The sequence below is a fragment of the Denticeps clupeoides genome, chromosome 5 (genome assembly GCF_900700375.1).
Source record: "Denticeps clupeoides chromosome 5, fDenClu1.1, whole genome shotgun sequence".
Lineage (NCBI taxonomy): Eukaryota > Metazoa > Chordata > Actinopteri > Clupeiformes > Denticipitidae > Denticeps > Denticeps clupeoides.
This window is the reverse complement of record NC_041711.1, coordinates 16,494,047-16,514,579: the sequence shown is the minus strand read 5'-3', so window position 1 is coordinate 16,514,579 and position 20,533 is coordinate 16,494,047. Positions and strand designations below refer to the sequence as shown.

The following is a 20,533-nucleotide window of genomic DNA, read 5'->3' as shown; positions in this document are numbered from 1 at the left end:
TACCAAGTGCATGCTGGGTTATGTAGTCTCATGCGTAACTGGATGCTTTTCACTGTCCTGCATACCACTTTCTTTTAAACAAGGATCCAGATCTGCCAACCCAACTGGTGGTGGTAAGAGTTTGCCCAATCTCAGCCGATCTCAGTGACCCTCACCGTTTGAGGGGATCAGCATGCATCACTGAGCTAGTAGTTTGCAGAGTATTGTCGGCATGGCATGAGTCATCCCTGTATACTGTTTTTGAGTTAGTTGGTGTCGTACTGCCACACATTTGTGTCATTATATTATTTTCCTTTATTGCTTGTTATTTATATCCTCGTGTGCTTGTTATGTTATGAACATTTTCTTGGAACAGAATTATTTTTCATTACGATTATATGTAGATATTCACTTGGCTATGCATATATAAGTAATAGATTTTACAATGGACTTCAAATTCTGTTATGCTTTGGGTTTATATGTACTCTCTGCTTTTCTGTTTTAGCTGGAAGTCGTTCCACTTCTCCTGGGAAGCTTCTGGGTCTTTCCTATGGGAGGATCCCACGGCCCACGGGAGCTGCTAAACCTTCAGAGAAGCGCAGCAAAATCCCACGCAGCCAGGGATGCAGCCGAGAGACCAGCCCAACCAGATCTGCATCCGGTAAGACAACCTTAGCCTAATGCTGCTAAGGATAACTAATATCCACAGACCCACAGACAGCAGCAGTGTCGTCCCTCAACTCCCCTGTGCAGAAGACAATGAGAACAAATGAACCAGGAATAAGACCAACACAGAGTTTTTGTGCATGTTTATTTAACTACTAATGTTGATTTGGTCATTTCTGTACAATAGCAATAGTTTTTTTGTTTTGTTTTATTTTATTTTGTGATTTACTGTGATTTTACTTTTATTTTGTTAATTTTTTTTCCCTAAAAATAAAATTGGACTGGGTTGCCTCTTCTCCTCTCCTCTCTTCTTACTAACTCAGTTCAACTCTTCTCCCTCTTCTATTTTTTCTATGTGCATTAAATTCCTTTTTCCACTGCTGCTTCTATCTGTTGGTTGCTAGCACGGAGCAGCCGCATCCCGCGGCCCAGTATGAGTCAGGGCTGTAGTCGTGACACCAGTCGTGAGAGCAGTCGTGACACCAGCCCCGCCCGGGGGTTCACCCCACTGGGTGAGTACAGAGCAGACAGGCTGACTACTTACAGATTTGCCATGTTTCTCTGTGCTCTGGGCTCACTCTCTGCTTTAATTTACTAAAATAGTTTAGAATAGTTTTCACTGTCCCCAGTATTGCCGTTTTTTTGTGTACTAACATGGAGTTTAAAGCATTCAAGCAGTATGTTACTAACTGTATGTAATGTCCCCACTTCCCTTGCTGCCCCTGCTATCTAGTCTCCCGACGCCACTCTCGTTCCACCAGTGCCCTTACAGCAGCCGACCCGCTCGGGTACTCAGGTGACCGGTATCTCCTCTGTGAGACCAGTGCCCATACTACTTCATTACTCATCCTTACACATGGTGGTTCTATAGAGCTAAAGCTCACTCTTCCACAACTTTCATTGCCTTTTGGCAATTCTCTTGCTTTTCCATCCAAATTGTGCATGCATCTTGGGTATTGTTCTGTAAGTAATTGCTTGAGAAGTATGATGTGTGATTCTTTTTGGTTTTGTATCAGCATTTTTTGTTTGGTTTTGTTGGATCACATTTTTGTAAAGCATGTTTTATGTCAAATGATTTTGGTTTCACTTGTGTTGAATTTATATTGAAATGCTTTTATTTTGTGGACGTTCGTTCTGTTGATTCATTGATTATTCTATCAGTGTATGTATGTGTGTATATATATATATGACATTGAAGTTATTTTGTATGTTCAGTTTTGGCTTCTGTTCATTTTTAATTTTTGTTTGTTTTCAATTTTAAATTATTTGTTGAATCATTGGGCTGTGTTCATAAATTAACTGCCACATTCATTGCATAATGTAGTTTCATCATCTCTGGGGCATTTCTGCATTCTGCCTTTGCTTAACTTGTCTTATGTGTTGCAGATCGCTTTGGCCTGGTTCACCAAGCCCGAATCTCAGCTTCAGTGAATGCAATGAGGATCCTCAACACGGGCACCGAGGTGGAGGCCGCAGTAGCTGATGCCCTGGTTAGATCTCACCCATATTTATCCACGATACCTCAGATTAATCAGTGTGGTGTTTCCTCTGGTTTCTATAGAGCACAAACCACATGTTTTAAAATGTGTTTTATAACCATTTACTCATAATTAAATAAAAAAGAGAGGGATGTGTGATTTTTATATCATGTCTTTCTTAAATTAAGTTACCATGACAAGCTACATCTTTCACATATTTAATGGTTACACAACCTGCCATTAACCAATTATGATTTTATCTGATAAATCTGAGAAAACTATTTGAAAATTTGCTATAATTTTTCAGGACATATCGCCCAGCCCTAGATTCAATAGGAAAAACTATTGATTGCAGTTTATATTTCACTGATTTATAACACACCCTTGATCTTCCCACCTTGATTATCTTTCTCAGCTTTTAGGTGACTCCAGGAATAAGGTAGTTGTTTAAAATTTGTATGGCTTAACTCTTTTGTTCTTCTATCATTCTTTGCTACTCATACATGTTAACATAATATTCAGCCATTAAACAAATGCTGTCCGCAAATGGATAATTCTGCTTTCTGTAGTGCTTTTCAGAATGCAGCTATTTAAATTATGGGCTTTAGCTTAGTCCAGTGTAGCTTTGGAGCTTTTGGAGCACACAAAAAAATCTGCTCTCTTATTAATAAAGCACAACCGACAACACACTATTGGCGAATGCGCCTTCTGTGCTGTAAATAAAGTCTCCAAAGTGTCTGCATACTGTAAATGTACTTCAAACATTGCATGCTTCTTCTGTGGTTGACAACCCTGTCTAGTTCTTTTGCATGGTTGTGCATGTGCATTTTGTGTTTATGCAACAAATTTAATTGAGTTTGGCTTTTTGACATCCATATTTTACACTGGCCTTCCCTTTTCGTCTCACTCCTTTGCTCTTATTGCCAGCGGAGGCCCATGCGGCGGCGTTACGAGTCACCAGGGATGTACTCTGATGATGACGCAAACAGTGATGCATCCAGTGCGTGCTCAGAGCGTTCGTATGGCTCCAGGAATGGTGGTATTCCACATTACATGCGGCAGACAGAAGACGTGGCTGAGGTGCTGAACCACTGTGCCAGCTCCAACTGGTCTGAGCGGAAGGAGGGTCTCCTAGGCCTGCAAAACCTGCTCAAGAGCCAGCGGATTCTCAGGTAACTCAAATACTACATCTGTGCTAGGTCACCGGGTCAGATTGTCTTTTTAGTTTTTAAGTGCTTTGTACAATCTTCCTCCATTTTTCCCTGCAGTCGAGTAGAGCTGAAGAGGCTGTGTGAGATTTTCACGAGGATGTTTGCAGATCCACATAGCAAGGTGGTCTACCTGTTTTAGAAGAGCTTCATCTCTCTCTCTCTCTTTATTAAATATATATTACATACAATGCATAAAATCTACTACTTACCTGGTGTTTTTGACACTAACTGTTATTCTTGTTGCATGGTCTGCCGTGGTTTGGATTTGTAACAGAGAGTAAGTGTGTGCTTTATGTAAACCTAATTAAAACAATACGTTCTACAGAGCCACCCTGTAGTGCATAAAATACATATGAGTCTATTTGGGTTTCATCCCTCTTAGGTATTCAGCATGTTCCTAGAGACTTTAGTGGACTTCATCACCCTGCACAGAGAGGACCTGCAGGACTGGCTGTTTGTGCTGCTCACACAGCTTCTAAAAAAAATGGGAGCTGACTTGTTGGGATCAGTCCAGGCCAAGGTCCAGAAGGCCCTCGATGTCACCAGGTCTGAGGGCACCTAATGACCTTCTGTTAAGAGCAAATTCTAGATGACTATTTTTATTTATTTACTTTTTTCACCTTCTATCTCTATCCTTTCATAGGGACTCCTTCCCATACGATCAGCAATTCAACATCCTTATGCGTTTTATTGTTGACCAGACGCAGACACCAAACCTCAAAGTTTGTGGATTCTGTTTCCAAAAAATTACTTCAACACTAACTGTCAGTGTTATTGCAATCCTAATTTGAAAATGTTTTTCTTGTAGGTTAAGGTGGCCATACTGAAGTATATAGAGTCTCTTGCCAGGCAGATGGATCCCACAGATTTTGTGAACTCCAGCGAGACACGGTTGGCTGTTTCCCGAATTATCACCTGGATTTCAGAACCAAAGAGCTCAGATGTTCGGAAGGTAAGAAGATCCACTGACGAATCAAATAACTTAAATTTTCTTATATTATATGGCTCATCTGGCATTTTGGGTACAATTCAAGAAATTGAAATGCTTTGACATAAATATGCTAGACCTATGCACTTAATTGTCTCTAAACCAGAAAAGTTAAAAATGAAAACAATGAACATGAATTATGCATTTAATTCAAGATTCTAGACTACACCTTTGTCAGATGTAACTAATTGTAAGTTCCAGGCTTTCTTTATGCCTTATTAATGTTTTTACAAAATAAAGTAAATCGCTTTCTAGCTTCTTTTGTATAGCTGTTGTATAGCTTCTAACATTTGCAGCAGTGGGTGGCCTGCCTCGCTCATTCATTCTTACGAGATTTGTGTGTGGTTTTCATTTTAAGAGTATAACAACTCCATGATGGAACGTTTCGGTTCCTGTCCACGCTTGAAGACAGCAGTTACTTCTATAAACTCATTCCTATAAACTGTACATTGGCTGGACCCTAATGTGTTGTTTAAACTGTACCCACGATACCCAGGCCCTGCACAACTGGGCAGGGGAGGAGTTGTCAGGCAGGCCCAGCACTCTGGCTTCTCTTGCCGGGGAAGGTAACATGGAGGAGAGGTGCAAGCAGGTAGAACTTCCTAGCCAATTATGCCCTGTCTGTGCCAAACTGCCCGTGGGAATCTGCCAAAAAAATCTCTCTTCCCCCCCACTGCTAACCAAGTTTTCCCTGGTGATATTTAGGAGTGATTCTTGCGTTTAATCTGTTCTCTCTGTGACCTGCTTAATTAATGGTGTTATGGATGCGAATGAGTGCCTGATCTAAAGTTCTGCCCTTTGGAACTTCAGCTGCATAATGAGAGATCTGCCCTTCATGCATGCTGATTTAATTGTTGCCGATTAATCCTCCGAAGGCTCTTTTTACTCGGTGAATGCTTTAAAATTACAGGGCTGAATCCATTGTGCTCTTTTCTGATGGTCATCAGAATCCAGAATGCATGAATTGAAGGAGTGATGCTTTTGTTATGATGATTATCACTTATCAGCTAACAGTTTGTCATGGATTAACACTTCTATACTCAGCTCTCCTGTTGCTCAAATACTGGTGGCTGGCACTATAGAATATGGTAGTTTAACACAGTGTTCCCTCTCCTTATTTTAAAGGCTGCTCAGATGGTCCTCATTTCCTTGTTTGAGTTGAACACACCAGAGTTTACCATGCTCTTGGGAGCTCTACCCAAAACCTTTCAAGATGGGGCCACCAAATTGCTACACAACCACCTGAGGAACTCCAGCAATGTAGCTGTGGTACGGTAGAACTCGCACATACAACATGAAGTGGCTGCTCTAAGCAGAAATAGTTCATCTTTCTTGCATCATTGTTATATTGTCATATATTGTCATATATTCTAATATGAACACTGCTTCCTAATTCCACAAGGGGGTGCTTAAGTACAATTGTGTTAGTCTATTTCACTCACATGGAGATTTCTGAAAATGTCTTTTTGCAAATTGCAGGGTTCTCCATGTAACACTGTTGGCCGGACTCCTCCTCCACGCTATCCAAGCAGTCGCACCAGCCCACTCACCTCACCCACCAACTGCTCTCATGGGGGCCTATCTCCCAGGTACTTAAGCACTGGTGAAACACAACTAAAGGTTGCATTAGGTCTAGCTGATGAGCATTTCAGTTGCTTTGGTCATATGTTTTGGAGATAAAATGGCAGGTTTCAACTGAGTCATATCTTTACATTGACCTCTTAGAATGTTCTGGAGTGTGAAAAAGACATCACTTGCTTTTTGCAACAATTTTAGACTGTAGAGAGTGTGTATGCTGTATCTTCAGGTATATCAGACTGTAAGGAGCACATTGGACTTTCCACACCTCTGCATGTACTGTGAGGTTTTCCTGGCTGTGGTCAATTAGTGCTTGCATTTGCGTGCATGAAATCCATAAACCACGAATTAACTCCATTAATGTTCACAAACAGTGTATAGTGATCTATTCACCGTAAGGGGTAATGTAGGTATTTGAAAAAACATATTCTCTCTTTGTTTATGGGTTTCTGATGCATTTGAAATATTGTACTAATATGCTTCATATTAGCACTCATGCAGATCAGACACATATAAACCAAAAACATATATCTTCCATGATTTCCTTCTCTTTCTTTCTTCATCTCACTTGTTTCTCTTTCTACCCCTGAACTATATTGTTCACTTCTTTTTTCACTCTCTTTTTCCTCTTTCTCTCTCCCTCTCTCCACCCCTCCCATTCTGGGCCGTGCTGTGACTACAGTCGGCTCTGGGGCTGGAGTGCTAATGGCCTCTCTAAGCACCCCATTCCTTTCCCTCCGCCTCCCTCCATCTCTGCCGCTCCCTCGGTGAGGGGGCTACCCCGTCGCGCGTACTCCCCCAGGTAACGCGCCTCTGCCGGAGGTCACCACCTGAAGGAGAGGAGGTGGAGATGTGGTTGTGCTCGGTCTACATTTAGCAGCTCAGTCCGATTCAAATCCTTTTACACTCATAACATAAGGTCACATTTTGCATGGTATGGTTTAACACACTAAGAAGCACTTTTTTTTTAATACCACTGCATTCTCATGGTTTGGCATTGTGGATTCTTGCTCTCATTTTAACTGTTCCAGTGAAACATATCAAAACTCCTCTGTGTCTACTTCACTCACGCTTCTTTTACATTTTAAAGACCTGTTTTTTCTCTGAGCAGTTTTGGATTTGGGGGAAAACATAATCAGGAAACATTATCCTGATTTTCCTCTTTTCTGTACATCAGCAAGATTCATAATTGGAGGAGAGACAAGTCTGGCCATGTTTAGTTTTTACATCTGTCCCCGCCTTGGTTATTTAGTGTGTTTTTGCTACATGTGCAGATACCTACTCACTGCAGGAGTCTCATCACAGCTGTGTTTGTGTTACAGCATGCTTGAGTACGACACAGAGAACATGAACTCAGATGAGATTTACAGTTCACTGCGGGGTGTGACTGAAGCCATCCAGAGCTTCAGCTTCCGTAGCCAAGAGGACATCATCGAGCCAATCAAACGTGATGGCAAGAGAGATGACTTAGTAGGTTTTATTAAATCATATAATAGTAGTAATTAAATTACAGTACTCAACTGATGTAAATCCAAAAATTTCTTTAGCCCATGAAGTGTTGTATGTGAAATTGTCTGTGTTTCCTCTATAAACTGGTTGACTGTCCTCAAATGAGAAAGGATGTAAAATGATACAAAATGAGGGTCTTCCCTGCTGTCTTTCAGGCTGGTGGAATGGGATCACCTGGTCCAGACCCCCGGCTAGGCATGGATGGGGGGGAGGGTGTAGGGCGCACCGCCCTGGACAATAAGACATCTCTGCTGAACACACCCTCCCCTCGCTCCTTCAGTGGTCCACGCATGCGTGATTACAACCCCTACAACTACGCCGATATCAGCGTGTATGACAAGAGCGCACTCAAAGAAGCAGTGTTTGATGATGACGTGGAGCAGATCCGTGATGGTGAGCATGTAATTTCACATCACTAGAAATGCCATTATTTATTACAAATTATTAGGGGTGCATGATTCAAATAATGTCACGATTAGATTCAATTTCGATTCTCGATTCAAGAAGATTCTGGATTCAAAACTTTTATTATTTTTAATTTTCCATCAGTCTGATACGACATACAGCCCTGAGATAATAGTGTGCAGATGCCGGCTCCACATTTTCTCACCTCAGCAGTGAGAAGCGCAGCGCAGATGGCTGGTTGTTGCTCAAGGAATCTACCAATCAGGTCGAAACCAGCATAGCGCCATCTATAGGATTGGCAAACTCCTATCCAGAAAAACAAATAAACTCGCACCGTTACAAAATGGGAAATATGAATGGATTTTGTATCCTGTGTGAATCAATTTGGAATCGGTAGAGATAAAATTGTGATTCATTTGTGAATCGATTTTTTTGCACACCCCTACAAATTATATAGCTGCTTCTTTACAAGGCCCTCGTAGGATCAAATGTCCACAGCATTAATGAAGCTTGTAAATAGGTTAATTGTGACATAATTTGAAGTATAGTGAAGACCTCCCTAAAGCAATTTATTTTTATCTAAGGTCGTCGGCAGGAATGTGGCGAGAAGAAGAGTCTTCATCCAAAAGCTTTTCCTGCTGGTAAAACAAAAGATATTTCACTTAGAGTTCAATGGGAACTATTATACTAATGCATGTTATGTAGATTTGTATTTATGAATTTAATATAATGGTCATTTTAATCATGATTATACTTTACATTTTGGGATTTTTGTCAACCTTGTAGACAACCTTGTATTAACATAACTGCACTATAAAGATGTTCCTTTGGGATGTCATTTTCTGTGCTCTATCCCCTTGGTCTGTCAGGTCCACTGCAGCAGCTGGAACTGGTGGGAGATCTACTGAAAGAGCTGTCCAATCACAGCGAGCGTGTGGAGGAGCGGCGGGCCGCTCTTCTGGAGCTGCTGAAGGTGACCCGGGATGAGGACAGCTTGGCTGTGTGGGAGGAGCATTTCAAAACCATGCTGCTGTTGCTGCTGGAGACGCTGGGGGATAAGGATGTGAGAGAACAGTTATGCAGCTCTCAGAATATAGATGCACATTTCACATGTACATTTGTTCATTTCATTTAGCTTTGCATTTTAATTTGGCATTGTCATGTGTAGCACACTATCCGGGCCCTGGCACTCCGTGTGCTGAAAGAGATTTTACGGAGCCAACCGGCTCGCTTTAAGAACTATGCAGAACTCACCATCATGAAAACCTTAGAGGCTCACAAAGACTCCCATAAAGAGGTGAGTGGCAACATACATAATACTTTTGGCACCCTGTGAGAATGCATAGCCTCGGAGTGTTAAGAGGGTCGTCTATAATTCCCACAGGTGGTGCGTGCTGCGGAAGAGGCTGCCTCCACCCTGGCTAGTTCAATCCACCCAGAGCAGTGCATCAAAGTGCTGTGCCCCATTGTCCAGACAGCAGACTATCCCATCAACCTGGCTGCGATCAAAATGCAGACTAAAGTGATTGAGCGAATCTCCCAAGAGTCTCTTCACCAGCTTCTGCCTGACATTATTCCTGGCCTTCTGCAGGTACATGCATCTATGTCAGCCATTACTGATTTGCTGTGACCAAGTTGTATTTCTTTAATGAAAGACTTTACTGGTAAAAATTCTGTGTTATGAGAGGCCGTATTGAACATTATCTTGCACACACAATACTATCCCCTCTCACCGTCTTTCATGTGCAGTCATACTTTTTTTTACTAATATACTCTGTTACACAGATCATACCACTGTAAAAAGAATAGTGATATTGAATGTAAGACAGAATAAGAAGTAGCCCCTGTGGATGATTGTCGTCTCTGTTCCAACATTTATGACACTGATCCCACAACATTTGGAGATATTATTATAAACCAATCAGGAACTGACATTTAAGAACCACTTCCATTTCAATCAAACTCTCTCACAAAGACAACTATTCTCAGTCACACATCATATAGTTCTGTCTTACATTTACTATAATTTTCTCTTGCATTTATTATTATTCTGTCTTACATTCACTATCATAGTACTTTTTACAGGTTTATGATCTGTGTAAGAGAGTATATTAGTAAACGAAGGACAGTGTGACTACACATGAAAGAGGGTATGGTAATATTTGTGAAAGAGAATAGTATTGTTTGTGCAAGTATATTATTCTGTATGCGAGACCAAGTATTGATAATGTCCTATAGGCCCTCTCATACTATGTTTTTGTGTCTACAGAGCTACGATAACACTGAGAGCAGTGTGCGTAAGGCCAGTGTGTTCTGTCTGGTGGCAATCTACTCTGTGATTGGTGAAGAGCTTAAACCTCATCTTGCCCAGCTTACAGGCAGCAAGGTGATACATATTTCCCTCCTAAGAAATACTTAAATGTTCGATCTGCAGAATAAATATGGCATTTAATATATACATAATGTAGTTTACCACAGTAAATAAAGCATTTGCAGTGCGTCTGGAAAGTATTCAAAGTGCATCTCTTTTCCCACATTTTGTTATGTTACAGCTTTATTCCAAAATTGATTAAATTTCCCCCAGAATTCTACACATAACACACATAAGACAACATTAAGTTTACTTAATGGGTTTGGCAAATTTATAAAAAAAAAAAGTATTCGCAGCCTTTGCCACAGGTGCCTCCTGTTTTCCCTGATTATCCTTGAGATGTATCTGCAGCTTAATTGAAGTCCATCTGTGGAATAAAACAATTGATTGGACCTGGTTTGGAAAAACACACCTTTTATATACGTCTGTGAAGATTCTCAGTCATCCAGGTGAATTTGTCTGAAACTGTTCTGTGGATGCAGAATCAAACGTCTTTACATTAAAGTAAGAAAGTCCAGTTGCCATGACTCAACTTTCAGACACCTTTTTATATACGGTCCCACGGTTGACCGTTCAGAACTCAAACCAAGCTTGAAGTCTAAGGAATTCTCTGTAGACCTCTGAGACAGGATTGTCTCAAGGCTCAAATCTGGGGAAGGTTATAGAAACATTTCTGCTGCTTTGAAGGTCCCAATGAGCACAGTGGCCTCTGTCATCCATGAAAGAAGTTCAAAACCACCGGTCTCTTCCTAGAGCTGGCTGGCCACCTAAACGGAACGATCATGGGAGAAGGGCCTTAGTCAGGCAGGTGACCAAGAACCTGATGGTCACTCTCTCAGAGGACCTTTAGAAACTTCCAGAAGGACAACTGCAGCAATCCACCAATCAGGCCTGTATGGTAGAGTGGCCAGACAGAAGGCACTCCTTCATAAAAGGCACATGGCACCTGAAGGACTCTCATGTGAAACAAAATTCTCTGGTCTGATGAGACAAAGCTTGAACTCTTTGGTGTGAATGGCAGGAATGACGATTGGAGGAAACCAGGCACAGCTCATCACCTGGCCAATACCATTCCTAAGGTGAAGCATGGTGGTGGCAGCATCATGCTTTGGGAATGTTTTTCAGCTGCAGGAACAGGGAGATGAGTCAGGATAGAAGGAAAGATGACTGCAGCAACGTACAGAGAAATCCTGGATGAAGCCCTGCTCCAGAGCGCTTTTGAACTCAGACTGGGACAATGGTTCATCTTTCAGCATGACAAAGACCCTAAGCACTCAGCCAAGATATCAGGATTCAGGACAACTTAATGAATGAGTTTGAGACTTGAACCTGATTGAGAGAAAACCTCCATCCAACCTGATGGAGCTTGAGAGGTGCTGCAAAGAGCAATGGGTGAAACTGGCCCAGGAATGGTGTGCCAAGCTTGTGGCAAAAAAAAAAAAAAAAAGTCAACTTTTTCACATTGTCCTTAAAATGTATTAAAAATGCTTTTAATCCACTATGGAATAAGGCTGTAACATAAGTGGTGCAGTGTAAGGAAACAGACCCGTACATGAAAGGTCTGCGTTTCAAATTTCGAAATGGAAAAAATGACCCTTGATCAAAACATCAAATTCAAGAATGGATTACATTTCACCTATGAAATAACAAGATCATTTATTCTCTTCAGTCAGTCAATGGTTTTAATGTTGTACAGCAGAATATGTGTATAAAACAATATGTTACAGAGACACAAAAAATGTAGCAATACATTTTGGAACATTTGTAATTAACCTGTGCCTTCTCTTCACAGATGAAACTGTTGAATTTGTACATAAAGAGGGCCCAGACCACCAATAGCAACAGTAGCAGCTTGTCAGATGTCTCTACACACAGCTAGAGTACATTGGTTGTACCTCTGTTGCGTTGTCAGCGAGGTTCCGATTCCATATTTTAGAAAGAAGACTGTTCAGCCATTGCAATCCTTTTTCCCCCCTTTGTTTAATCCTAATTTTTTTCATTCACGGCGAGAGTTCACTTTTGTCAACTATGGGTTTTCATAATGTCCAGATTTTCATTGAGTGAATGTAAGGAGCTCTTATTTCGAGTGCTTGTACTGTTGTTTCTCAGCTTCTGAAACAATGTCTGTTAGTTATGTTGGAAACATGAACGAAAGTTGGGCAAAGAAATGTACCATATGTGGAAACTGTAGGAGTATAAATTATTTCACAGTAAAGAAAACATAGCCCCCAAATTTGTTAACTTATTTCATACTTTCTCAGACATGTTGTTACAATTGCTAGACTATTATGAAATTGGAAAAATGGACAATGTCATTCACATGTACCCTGTTATTTTATTGTCTGTTCATTCCATTCAAACTTTTTTTAAGTGAGAACCAACTGAACTGCATGAGGTATAAAAACAAAATGCATAGAATTTGGAATATATCTATGTTTAACTGATATTTCCCCATAATTTCAGGAATTACTCGCTGCTGGAAATTCTTGACTTTGTCAGTGTTCTCAAACATATGATGAGTTTGTCTTATTATTTTAAACACAGTAATGGACAATCTAAGTTGTTGTTGTTTGTAAATATACACATTTCTTTAGATTATAAGATGCATTGAGTGCCAGCCAATAAAATTGTTTAAAATGCTAACAAATGCTACAGATGTGTTAATATGTCAGTTATTTTTTCCAGAGCAATAATGTTGACAAAAAATAATCCAAATTGGATTTACTATGAGTCACTGCACTGTTTAAGATATTGTCCCAAACCCTAAAAATAGAATTTTGCTGCGTTTATGGCTTTTTCATGTTAAGGTTATGTTGTAGGCTACTTTAACAATGTTGTGGCACCTATACATATATAGAGATAGTGTACTGGTTGCGAGTACATTATTTGGATGAAGGAAGGCAGGAGTACATTCTCACTAAAAGGATTTTCCATGTAACATTTTCGTTTAGGATCATTTGAGGCGATCGCCTGATTCAATGGGCCTGGGTGGATTTTAATGTGCCATGACCTTCCTGTCACCTCTTTGAATTGTAGAGCTTTGGCACTGCTACATTTTTTTTTTTACCTATCTTCCATCTGAAGGACATTAGTTCAATATGTAATATAACAATGTGAAACACTTTGCACGCAGGCTAATGCATGCATTCTTTTACTGACAGTTCAGATCAACCTGTACTTATGACACTGCAACTAATATGAATAACTGAAAAATGTGCCGATTCATTTTACATTTCTCAGCCATCTAAATACAAACTTCTAATGTCAGCAAATGTCAGTTGAAGGCTGCTTGTTAAGCCTTCATATAAATCCTATGTGAGCTTACGTTGTCTGATGCCACAGAGATGCCGAAGCACACTGCAGTGCAAAATACACATGTTCCTGGTCATCTGTTACGAGAGATCAAGAATAAAGGAAACATACAACTGTTCACATGCTAGACAGAAATTAATATTGAGTAGAACATTGTGAAGATGACTGCTGGTTGTCTATTGCTTTCATGCTCTGCTGATGTGACCATTAGAGATGGTATACCTACAATCTGCTTTCTGCGCATGTGTTTTAAAAAGCTTCTGTTAGGTTAAGTCCATGTCTGTTTTTCTTTGTCAATATTACGACTAATGTACATATGGTCTGTTTTTGTTAACGGTCACCTGTGATGGTATTTGCAAAATATAAACATAATTTTGCTTTAGAAATAAACAAAATTTTTTTCCAAATGCCTGTTGCTCCCTGATGATTCCACCTTCGCTGTGGGAAGAACATGGTGAGGTGTTTGCTTAGATTTTTTTTTAAGAAAAGAAGGGCAGTGCATATGAAAATATCCTCACATTAACACTTTTGGGGTTGGAGAAAAAAACCAATAGGCCAAAATATTGTGATACATCCTTTGGCAGTACATCTTAAACATGTGCATGTAAAACACAGAAAAACAAAATTGAACTGAAATTAATGCAATTTTATTCACAGAATAGTAACCTTTAGACAGCTTTTCTCTATTCTTTCATAAAGATGATTATTTATTCTTTAAAAGTTCTTCCTCAATCATATGCATGTTGTACAGAAAGGTCACTAAGTATCTGGATGACTTTATATGTGAAATAATTTCTTTATCCCCATAACTACTGGTCAGAACTATGAACAAGTGTGACATGTATGTAGTACCTGACGTGCCTCACTACTGTGTCGTTCAATATAAAGTTATGATAAAAGCCATACAAGCAGTTTGAAAACACAGAAAACTAGACTCAGTGAAATATTGTGCTTTTATTTACAGTGAGAAGTGAACAACCAACCAAAACCTAGAGTGCTGTATACAACACCAACAACCAACAGGAGGAACAACACACCATAAAATGAGAGACTATACAGTTTACACAAAAAAACGTCCTCGGCCCGTCTCGCCTGTCGCGGTGAAGAACTGGCTTCGTCGTGTGAACGTTGTACCTGGAGAAAAAAACCAATAGGCCAAAATATTGTGATACATCCTTTGCAACTAACAACACTGACCACTAACACGCAACAAACATAACAATGGGTCCTGTCTGGTGGCTGGAGTTGTCCTTAAATGCTCCCGTCTGATGAGTTGGTTGGCAGACTGATGATGAGGGAATAGGTAGGCGGGACCATCAAAGATTTTTTACAAGAATTTGATCATTTTATTTGCAACTGATTTTGTAATAATGTTTCAGTGCAAAATGAAACTGTGAAAAAGTATTCTAATATTCAAAGCTTGGTAAATCCCATTGAGTCAATAAGTGTTGTCGCCTTGTCATATGAGCTTCACCTGTGACTAATAATTGATCAGTTTATACACACCAGTCTCTGGTGTGTATAAAAAGAACCCCAGTACACTAGACCTTCACATCAACTGCAACTAGACCTCTGCAAACATACCTAAGAGAAAATCCAAGGCCAGCCCATTTTCCACTGCAGCAGAGCTCCACGAAACCTGTGTCAACCAGAACAGTTTGTAGGATTCTGTCTCGAAATGGCCTCCATGGTGGAATCAGTGCCCAGAAACCAGCACTAAACAAAAAAAATTTGAAAAACCGAGTGGCATTCTAAAAGGCTGCTAAAAGGATGGATGCTGGAAAAGTGGCAGAAGGTGGATTTTTCAGATGAATCTTCTGTTGAATTACACCACAGTCACCGCAAATATTGCAGGAGACCTACTGGAGCCCACATGGATCCGAGATTCACCCAGAAAACAGTGAAGTTTGGTGGCAGAAAAACCAGGGTCTGGGTTTACATCCAGTATGGGGGTGTGCAAGAGATCTGCAGGGTGGAAGGCAACATCAATAGTCTGAAATACCAAGAAATCTTAGCTAACTTTTATATTCCCAATCATAAAAGAGGCCAAATTCTGCAGCAGGATGCTGCTCCATCACATACTTCCATCTGACCATCAAAGTTCCTTAAGACAAAGAACATCAAGAAGCTTCAGGATTGGCCAGCCCAGTCACCAGACATGAACATCATTGAGCATGTGTGGGGTAGCATGGAAGACGAAACCAAAGAATATTGATGAACTCTGGGAAGCATGCAAGACTGCATTCTTTGCTATTCCTGATGACTTTATCAATAAATTGTATGAATCCTTGGATGCAGTGGATGCAGTCCTTCAAGATATTACATTTGAATCTCACAGCACCACTACTTAATTTTTGTATTTGCAGTAAAGTTGCTCAATTTCTGTATAGGCGACAAAACTTTTGTCTTGCCAAAATTTGACCTTTCTGTCTTGATTAAATGATAATTCATTTTTTCAGTGAAACTAATTCATTTCAATGCATTAAACATCATTTGGTAGGGTTTTAGCTTTTCATATGAGCTATTTCTAACACCAATTGATAAATTAAAAGTCAGGTTAATAGCAGCTGTTTCTACAGAATAGATAAGCGACTGCGGATCACAGACAGGAGTCGGCTCCAAGAGCCATTTTGTTCGCCACCACTAAATGTTAACCATTTTTGTATTCATTTTCAACATGAGACAAGTGCAATCATTTGTATTTGTCCGCCAATACGTCTGACATTTAATCGAAAAATTAAACTGCGTGTTGGAAAGAGGACGGAAGTGCACCGTAGCAAGAGAAATAATAAAACTGTTAAAACTGTATACAGGGAGTGCAGAATTATTAGGCAAGTTGTATTTTTGAGGAATAATTTTATTATTGAACAACAACCATGTTCTCAATGAACCCAAAAAACCCATTAATATCAAAGCTGAATGTTTTTGGAAGTAGTTTTTAGTTTGTTTTTATTTTTAGCTATTTTAGGGGGATCTGTGTGTTCAGGTGACTATTACTGTGCATAATTATTAGGCAACTTAACAAAAAACAAATATACACCCATTTCAATTATTTATTTTTACCAGTGAAACCAATATAACATCTCCACATTCACAAATATACATTTCTGACATTCAAAAACAAAACAAAAATAAATCAGCGACCAATATAGCCACCTTTCTTTGCAAGGACACTCAAAAATCTGCCATCCATGGATTCTGTCAGTGTTTTGATCTGTTCACCATCAACATTGCGTGCAGCAGCAACCACAGCCTCCCAGACACTGTTCAGAGAGGTGTACTGTTTTCCTTCCTTGTAAATCTCACATTTGATGATGGACCATAGGTTCTCAATGGGGTTCAGATCAGGTGAACAAGGAGGCCATGTCATTAGTTTTTCTTCTTTTATACCCTTTCTTGCCAGCCACGCTGTGGAGTACTTGGACACGTGTGATGGAGCATTGTCCTGCATGAAAATCATGTTTTTCTTGAAGGATGCAGACTTCTTCCTGTACCACTGCTTGAAGAAGGTGTCTTCCAGAGACTGGCAGTAGGACTGGGAGTTGAGCTTGACTCCATCCTCAACCCGAAAAGGCCCCACAAGCTCATCTTTGATGATACCAGCCCAAACCAGTACTCCACTTTTCTCAGTTCATGGGCAGTTATTTTGCACCTTGGTTTTTCCACACGCTTCTTGCAACCCTGTTGACTATTTTGAATGAAACGCTTGATTGTTCGATGATCAGAAGCTTTGCAATTTTAAGAGTGCTGCATCCCTCTGCAAGATATCTCACTATTTTTGACTTTTCTGAGCCTGTCAAGTCCTCCTTTTGACCCATTTTGCCAAAGGAAAGGAAGTTGCCTAATAATTATGCACACCTGATATAGGGTGTTGATGTCATTAGACCACACCCCTTCTCTTTACAGAGATGCACATCACCTAATAGGCTTAATTGGTAGTAGGCTTTCGAGCCTATACAGCTTGGAGTAAGACAACATGCATGAAGAGGATGATGTGGACAAAATACTAATTTGCCTAATAATTCTGCACTCCCTGTACTAGCTGTGCTTTCTTGATCTTAGCTCTGTCTGTGTGACACAGCAGAGCTGCTTTTGGCTGAAATATTCCTGGTGGAGGGACTGGCCGCAGGTCCCACAGTGCGCCAGCGGAGGGCGCTGTTCGCTCGGAGGACCGTCCTCGGCCCCGTCTCGCCTGTCGCGGTGAAGAACTGGCTTCGTCGTGTGAACGTTGTACCTGCGAGCAGTGGCAGCCATCGAGGTACCACCGAGGCTTGGTTTATAAACGCTTCAAATCTTCGTTTTTTGATTACATAACGCATGCAATGTAATTCCAATAGGTGTGATGAAGCCTACATGATAAATCTCTCCCTTTTCTTCTCTAAATCGTTTTAAGTCACATTAAGTCGCATTTGATATGTGTCTAGCTGGAAAAGAACCATTAATTATTAGTCTTTGCATATGCAAGCATTTAAATTTTTTTAGAGATTTTCATCTAAATGAAATTTAATACTTTTAATCAACGATTCTAAAACATTATTAAAATATAGATAATATTATTAGAATTATTGATTGTTATAATTGATGTCCCTAATTACGTTAACTACAATTTGAGCCTTTTTGCACTTTTATAGATTATATTGAACGCTTGCAAACATTCAAACATTAGTTACGATGTGTCTTTACCTATTTGTGGAGTGGCTTTTTCCTCATTTTGTTCTTCTAAATGACCACCTCATGAAAACTAAATTCTCACCCTGTTATTATAAATCAGGAACATTGTGTCCGTGATCACAGACTCATTAGACACCCAGATCTCTCCCTTTGGTGGCCATGTCCCGTCCCTGTCACACAACCACGCTCTGTCTCTTCATCAGTATTCACATCCTGTTGAAGATTAATTTTACTAAAGCCCCATTGGTTTCCCAACCAGCTCCCCCTCATTTTAAATATCTTTTTAGCGCGTGATTAGCACATACTTCCCCAACCTGGCCAGGAGTGGCGGCTGGGTCGCGAGGTCACCTGAATGAAAGAAAACAACTTCATTGTGGGCTGACTGGCCCATAAATCATCGCCCATTTTCTATAAATCACGGCAGATGGCAGGGAGCGAGCGAAGGCTCATGGGAGCCGGCTTGCCCCTGTGCATGATGGGAAGGGTGGAACTGCAGCAGGGGCTGGCAGACTAAGAGGTCAGTGGCGGGTGGAAGATGGTGCGGTGGGAGGCACACTGGAAAGGTAAGGGGCCGGGCAGCAGCGCCACTGGAGCTGCCTGAACCAGGATGATGAGATGCAGACCTGGGGGTCTGCAGAACACCACCTTGGCAGCCTGCTACCTATTTAACAACTCTAATCTGCCTGTTTAATATGTATGCGCTTGTTCCCTCATCGGCCCATGTGACTGCTGTCAAACTGACATTAAACGTCTTCTCTTCTGGGAGGTTGGTCCATGAATTTCTTCGTTCCCGTTCATCCATTTTGATTATGAGGATACAATTGACTTGGTTGTGCAATATGAATCCTTGATATTCCAACATTACATTTGAAATTATTACATTATACATTATACATTAATTTGATGAACATGATGAACATCAGAACAGGCCCGAGGTTTCAAAAGTAAAAATTTTTCTGTACATCACTGCAGTTTGTTCCTTCTACTCTGGCCGTTTTAAGTGGAATTTCTTATGTGTTGGACTCAAAGGCCAAGACAGAAGATCTTTTCTGATCTTCACATGGAATCTGATATTCAGCTGTATCTTTGAAGAAGGTACTGTGGTCACCTCTGGTGTTGAGTCCTGCCAGTGACCATGTCTGAATGTCTTTTGCTATTGGAGAACAGTGGTGCTTGTACAGAGATGATGACACAGAGATACCAGTTGAGCTTGATCATTCAGTGCTCTTTTCTTTTTATTTTACATAATTTGTGGTGTGGCCTTCTGTTGCTGTAACAAGAATTATTTAAGCAAACAAATAAATGTTAAAATACATATGAATTTGATGCAGTTTGTACTGATAATGCATCATTCCTTGAATTTGTCTCCTTTAATTTATTATGCCAATCCATAATTATTATTTTTGTTATTACGCTATTACTAATACAAAAAAAATGAACTATGTATTATAAATAAGGCATGGTGTTGTGGAATTTAAAAAAAAAAAAAAAAAAAAAAAAAAAAAATATATATATATATATATATACACACACACACACACACACACACACACACACACACACACACACACACACACACACACACATATATATATATATATATATATATATATATATATATATATATATATATATATATATATATATATATATATATATATATATGGTTTTTGGATGCTTAAAATTCTCTATAAAAACAGCCTGTTTATTCTGGAATGAGATTAGTGTTGGATCTGTTCAATCTACCATTCAGACACCACATCCAAAACAACAGCATGCCGGTTTTATCTGTTTATTGACCTTGTCTTTATATCGACTGGCAAAGCTTTAGTTGTGGGACATTCATATATTAAAGAAAACAGTGAGCGCACCACTTATTTATGTCTCTCAGACATAAATCCGATTTATGGCCTTTCTGGTTTATATCATTGTTTTTTTTTTTATCGTAGATGCTTTTTGGGTTCCAATCTTTAGACAATGTTTCCCTAAATAACATCACAGACTGTTTTAAGCATAGAATGTTTTCCCTCAAAATTCCCGTATATCTTGCTGAGGGTCTACCTTCTGATTCATTGTGGTAAGGATATATTTGGTAAATTCATTAATTAATCTTAGATGAAGTGAAAGTTACTCTAGTGAGGAGGGGGATTGTTCTCAAAAGCAAACTGAAGTGGTACCGATTAACCAGTTGAGCAGGAATGTTTTTTTTTTATTTCAACATGCGAGGGGCATGTTCGCAGACACCGATAGAGGGCGCTTCAGTGCTGTTTAGTTGAGCACTTCTTCCTCACACGAGGTCTGCTCAAAACCCTGGTGAAAACCTGTTGCTTGTTCATACTTCATTATTCAAAGTGGTTATCTGGTG

General features: G+C 40.0%; 1 protein-coding gene across 20 annotated transcripts in view; it reads left to right on the top strand.

The window, feature by feature from the left end:
- The window catches only part of LOC114791300 (CLIP-associating protein 1-B-like), a 37,714-nt gene extending 23,810 nt beyond the window's left edge, over positions 1 to 13,904 (top strand). For 9 of the 20 annotated variants that reach the window (XM_028982018.1, XM_028982015.1, XM_028982017.1 and 6 more), the window contains 23 exons: positions 485 to 640; positions 1,050 to 1,157; positions 1,379 to 1,441; positions 2,032 to 2,135; positions 2,539 to 2,562; positions 3,051 to 3,295; positions 3,392 to 3,455; positions 3,609 to 3,611; positions 3,717 to 3,880; positions 3,978 to 4,056; positions 4,143 to 4,286; positions 4,819 to 4,914; positions 5,448 to 5,591; positions 5,802 to 5,911; positions 6,583 to 6,702; positions 7,223 to 7,370; positions 7,565 to 7,802; positions 8,399 to 8,455; positions 8,684 to 8,877; positions 8,983 to 9,111; positions 9,199 to 9,405; positions 10,084 to 10,200; positions 11,978 to 13,904. In XM_028982018.1, coding sequence (XP_028837851.1) covers positions 485 to 640; positions 1,050 to 1,157; positions 1,379 to 1,441; positions 2,032 to 2,135; positions 2,539 to 2,562; positions 3,051 to 3,295; positions 3,392 to 3,455; positions 3,609 to 3,611; positions 3,717 to 3,880; positions 3,978 to 4,056; positions 4,143 to 4,286; positions 4,819 to 4,914; positions 5,448 to 5,591; positions 5,802 to 5,911; positions 6,583 to 6,702; positions 7,223 to 7,370; positions 7,565 to 7,802; positions 8,399 to 8,455; positions 8,684 to 8,877; positions 8,983 to 9,111; positions 9,199 to 9,405; positions 10,084 to 10,200; positions 11,978 to 12,064 — 2,801 coding nt within the window. In that variant the 3' untranslated portion in view covers positions 12,065 to 13,904. The remainder of the gene's footprint in view (positions 1 to 484; positions 641 to 1,049; positions 1,158 to 1,378; positions 1,442 to 2,031; positions 2,136 to 2,538; positions 2,563 to 3,050; positions 3,296 to 3,391; positions 3,456 to 3,608; positions 3,612 to 3,716; positions 3,881 to 3,977; positions 4,057 to 4,142; positions 4,287 to 4,818; positions 4,915 to 5,447; positions 5,592 to 5,801; positions 5,912 to 6,582; positions 6,703 to 7,222; positions 7,371 to 7,564; positions 7,803 to 8,398; positions 8,456 to 8,683; positions 8,878 to 8,982; positions 9,112 to 9,198; positions 9,406 to 10,083; positions 10,201 to 11,977) is intronic. The other 11 variants (XM_028982031.1, XM_028982021.1, XM_028982023.1 and 8 more) reach the window with 8 other exon arrangements.
- The last annotated feature ends 6,629 nt before the right edge of the window (positions 13,905 to 20,533 follow it).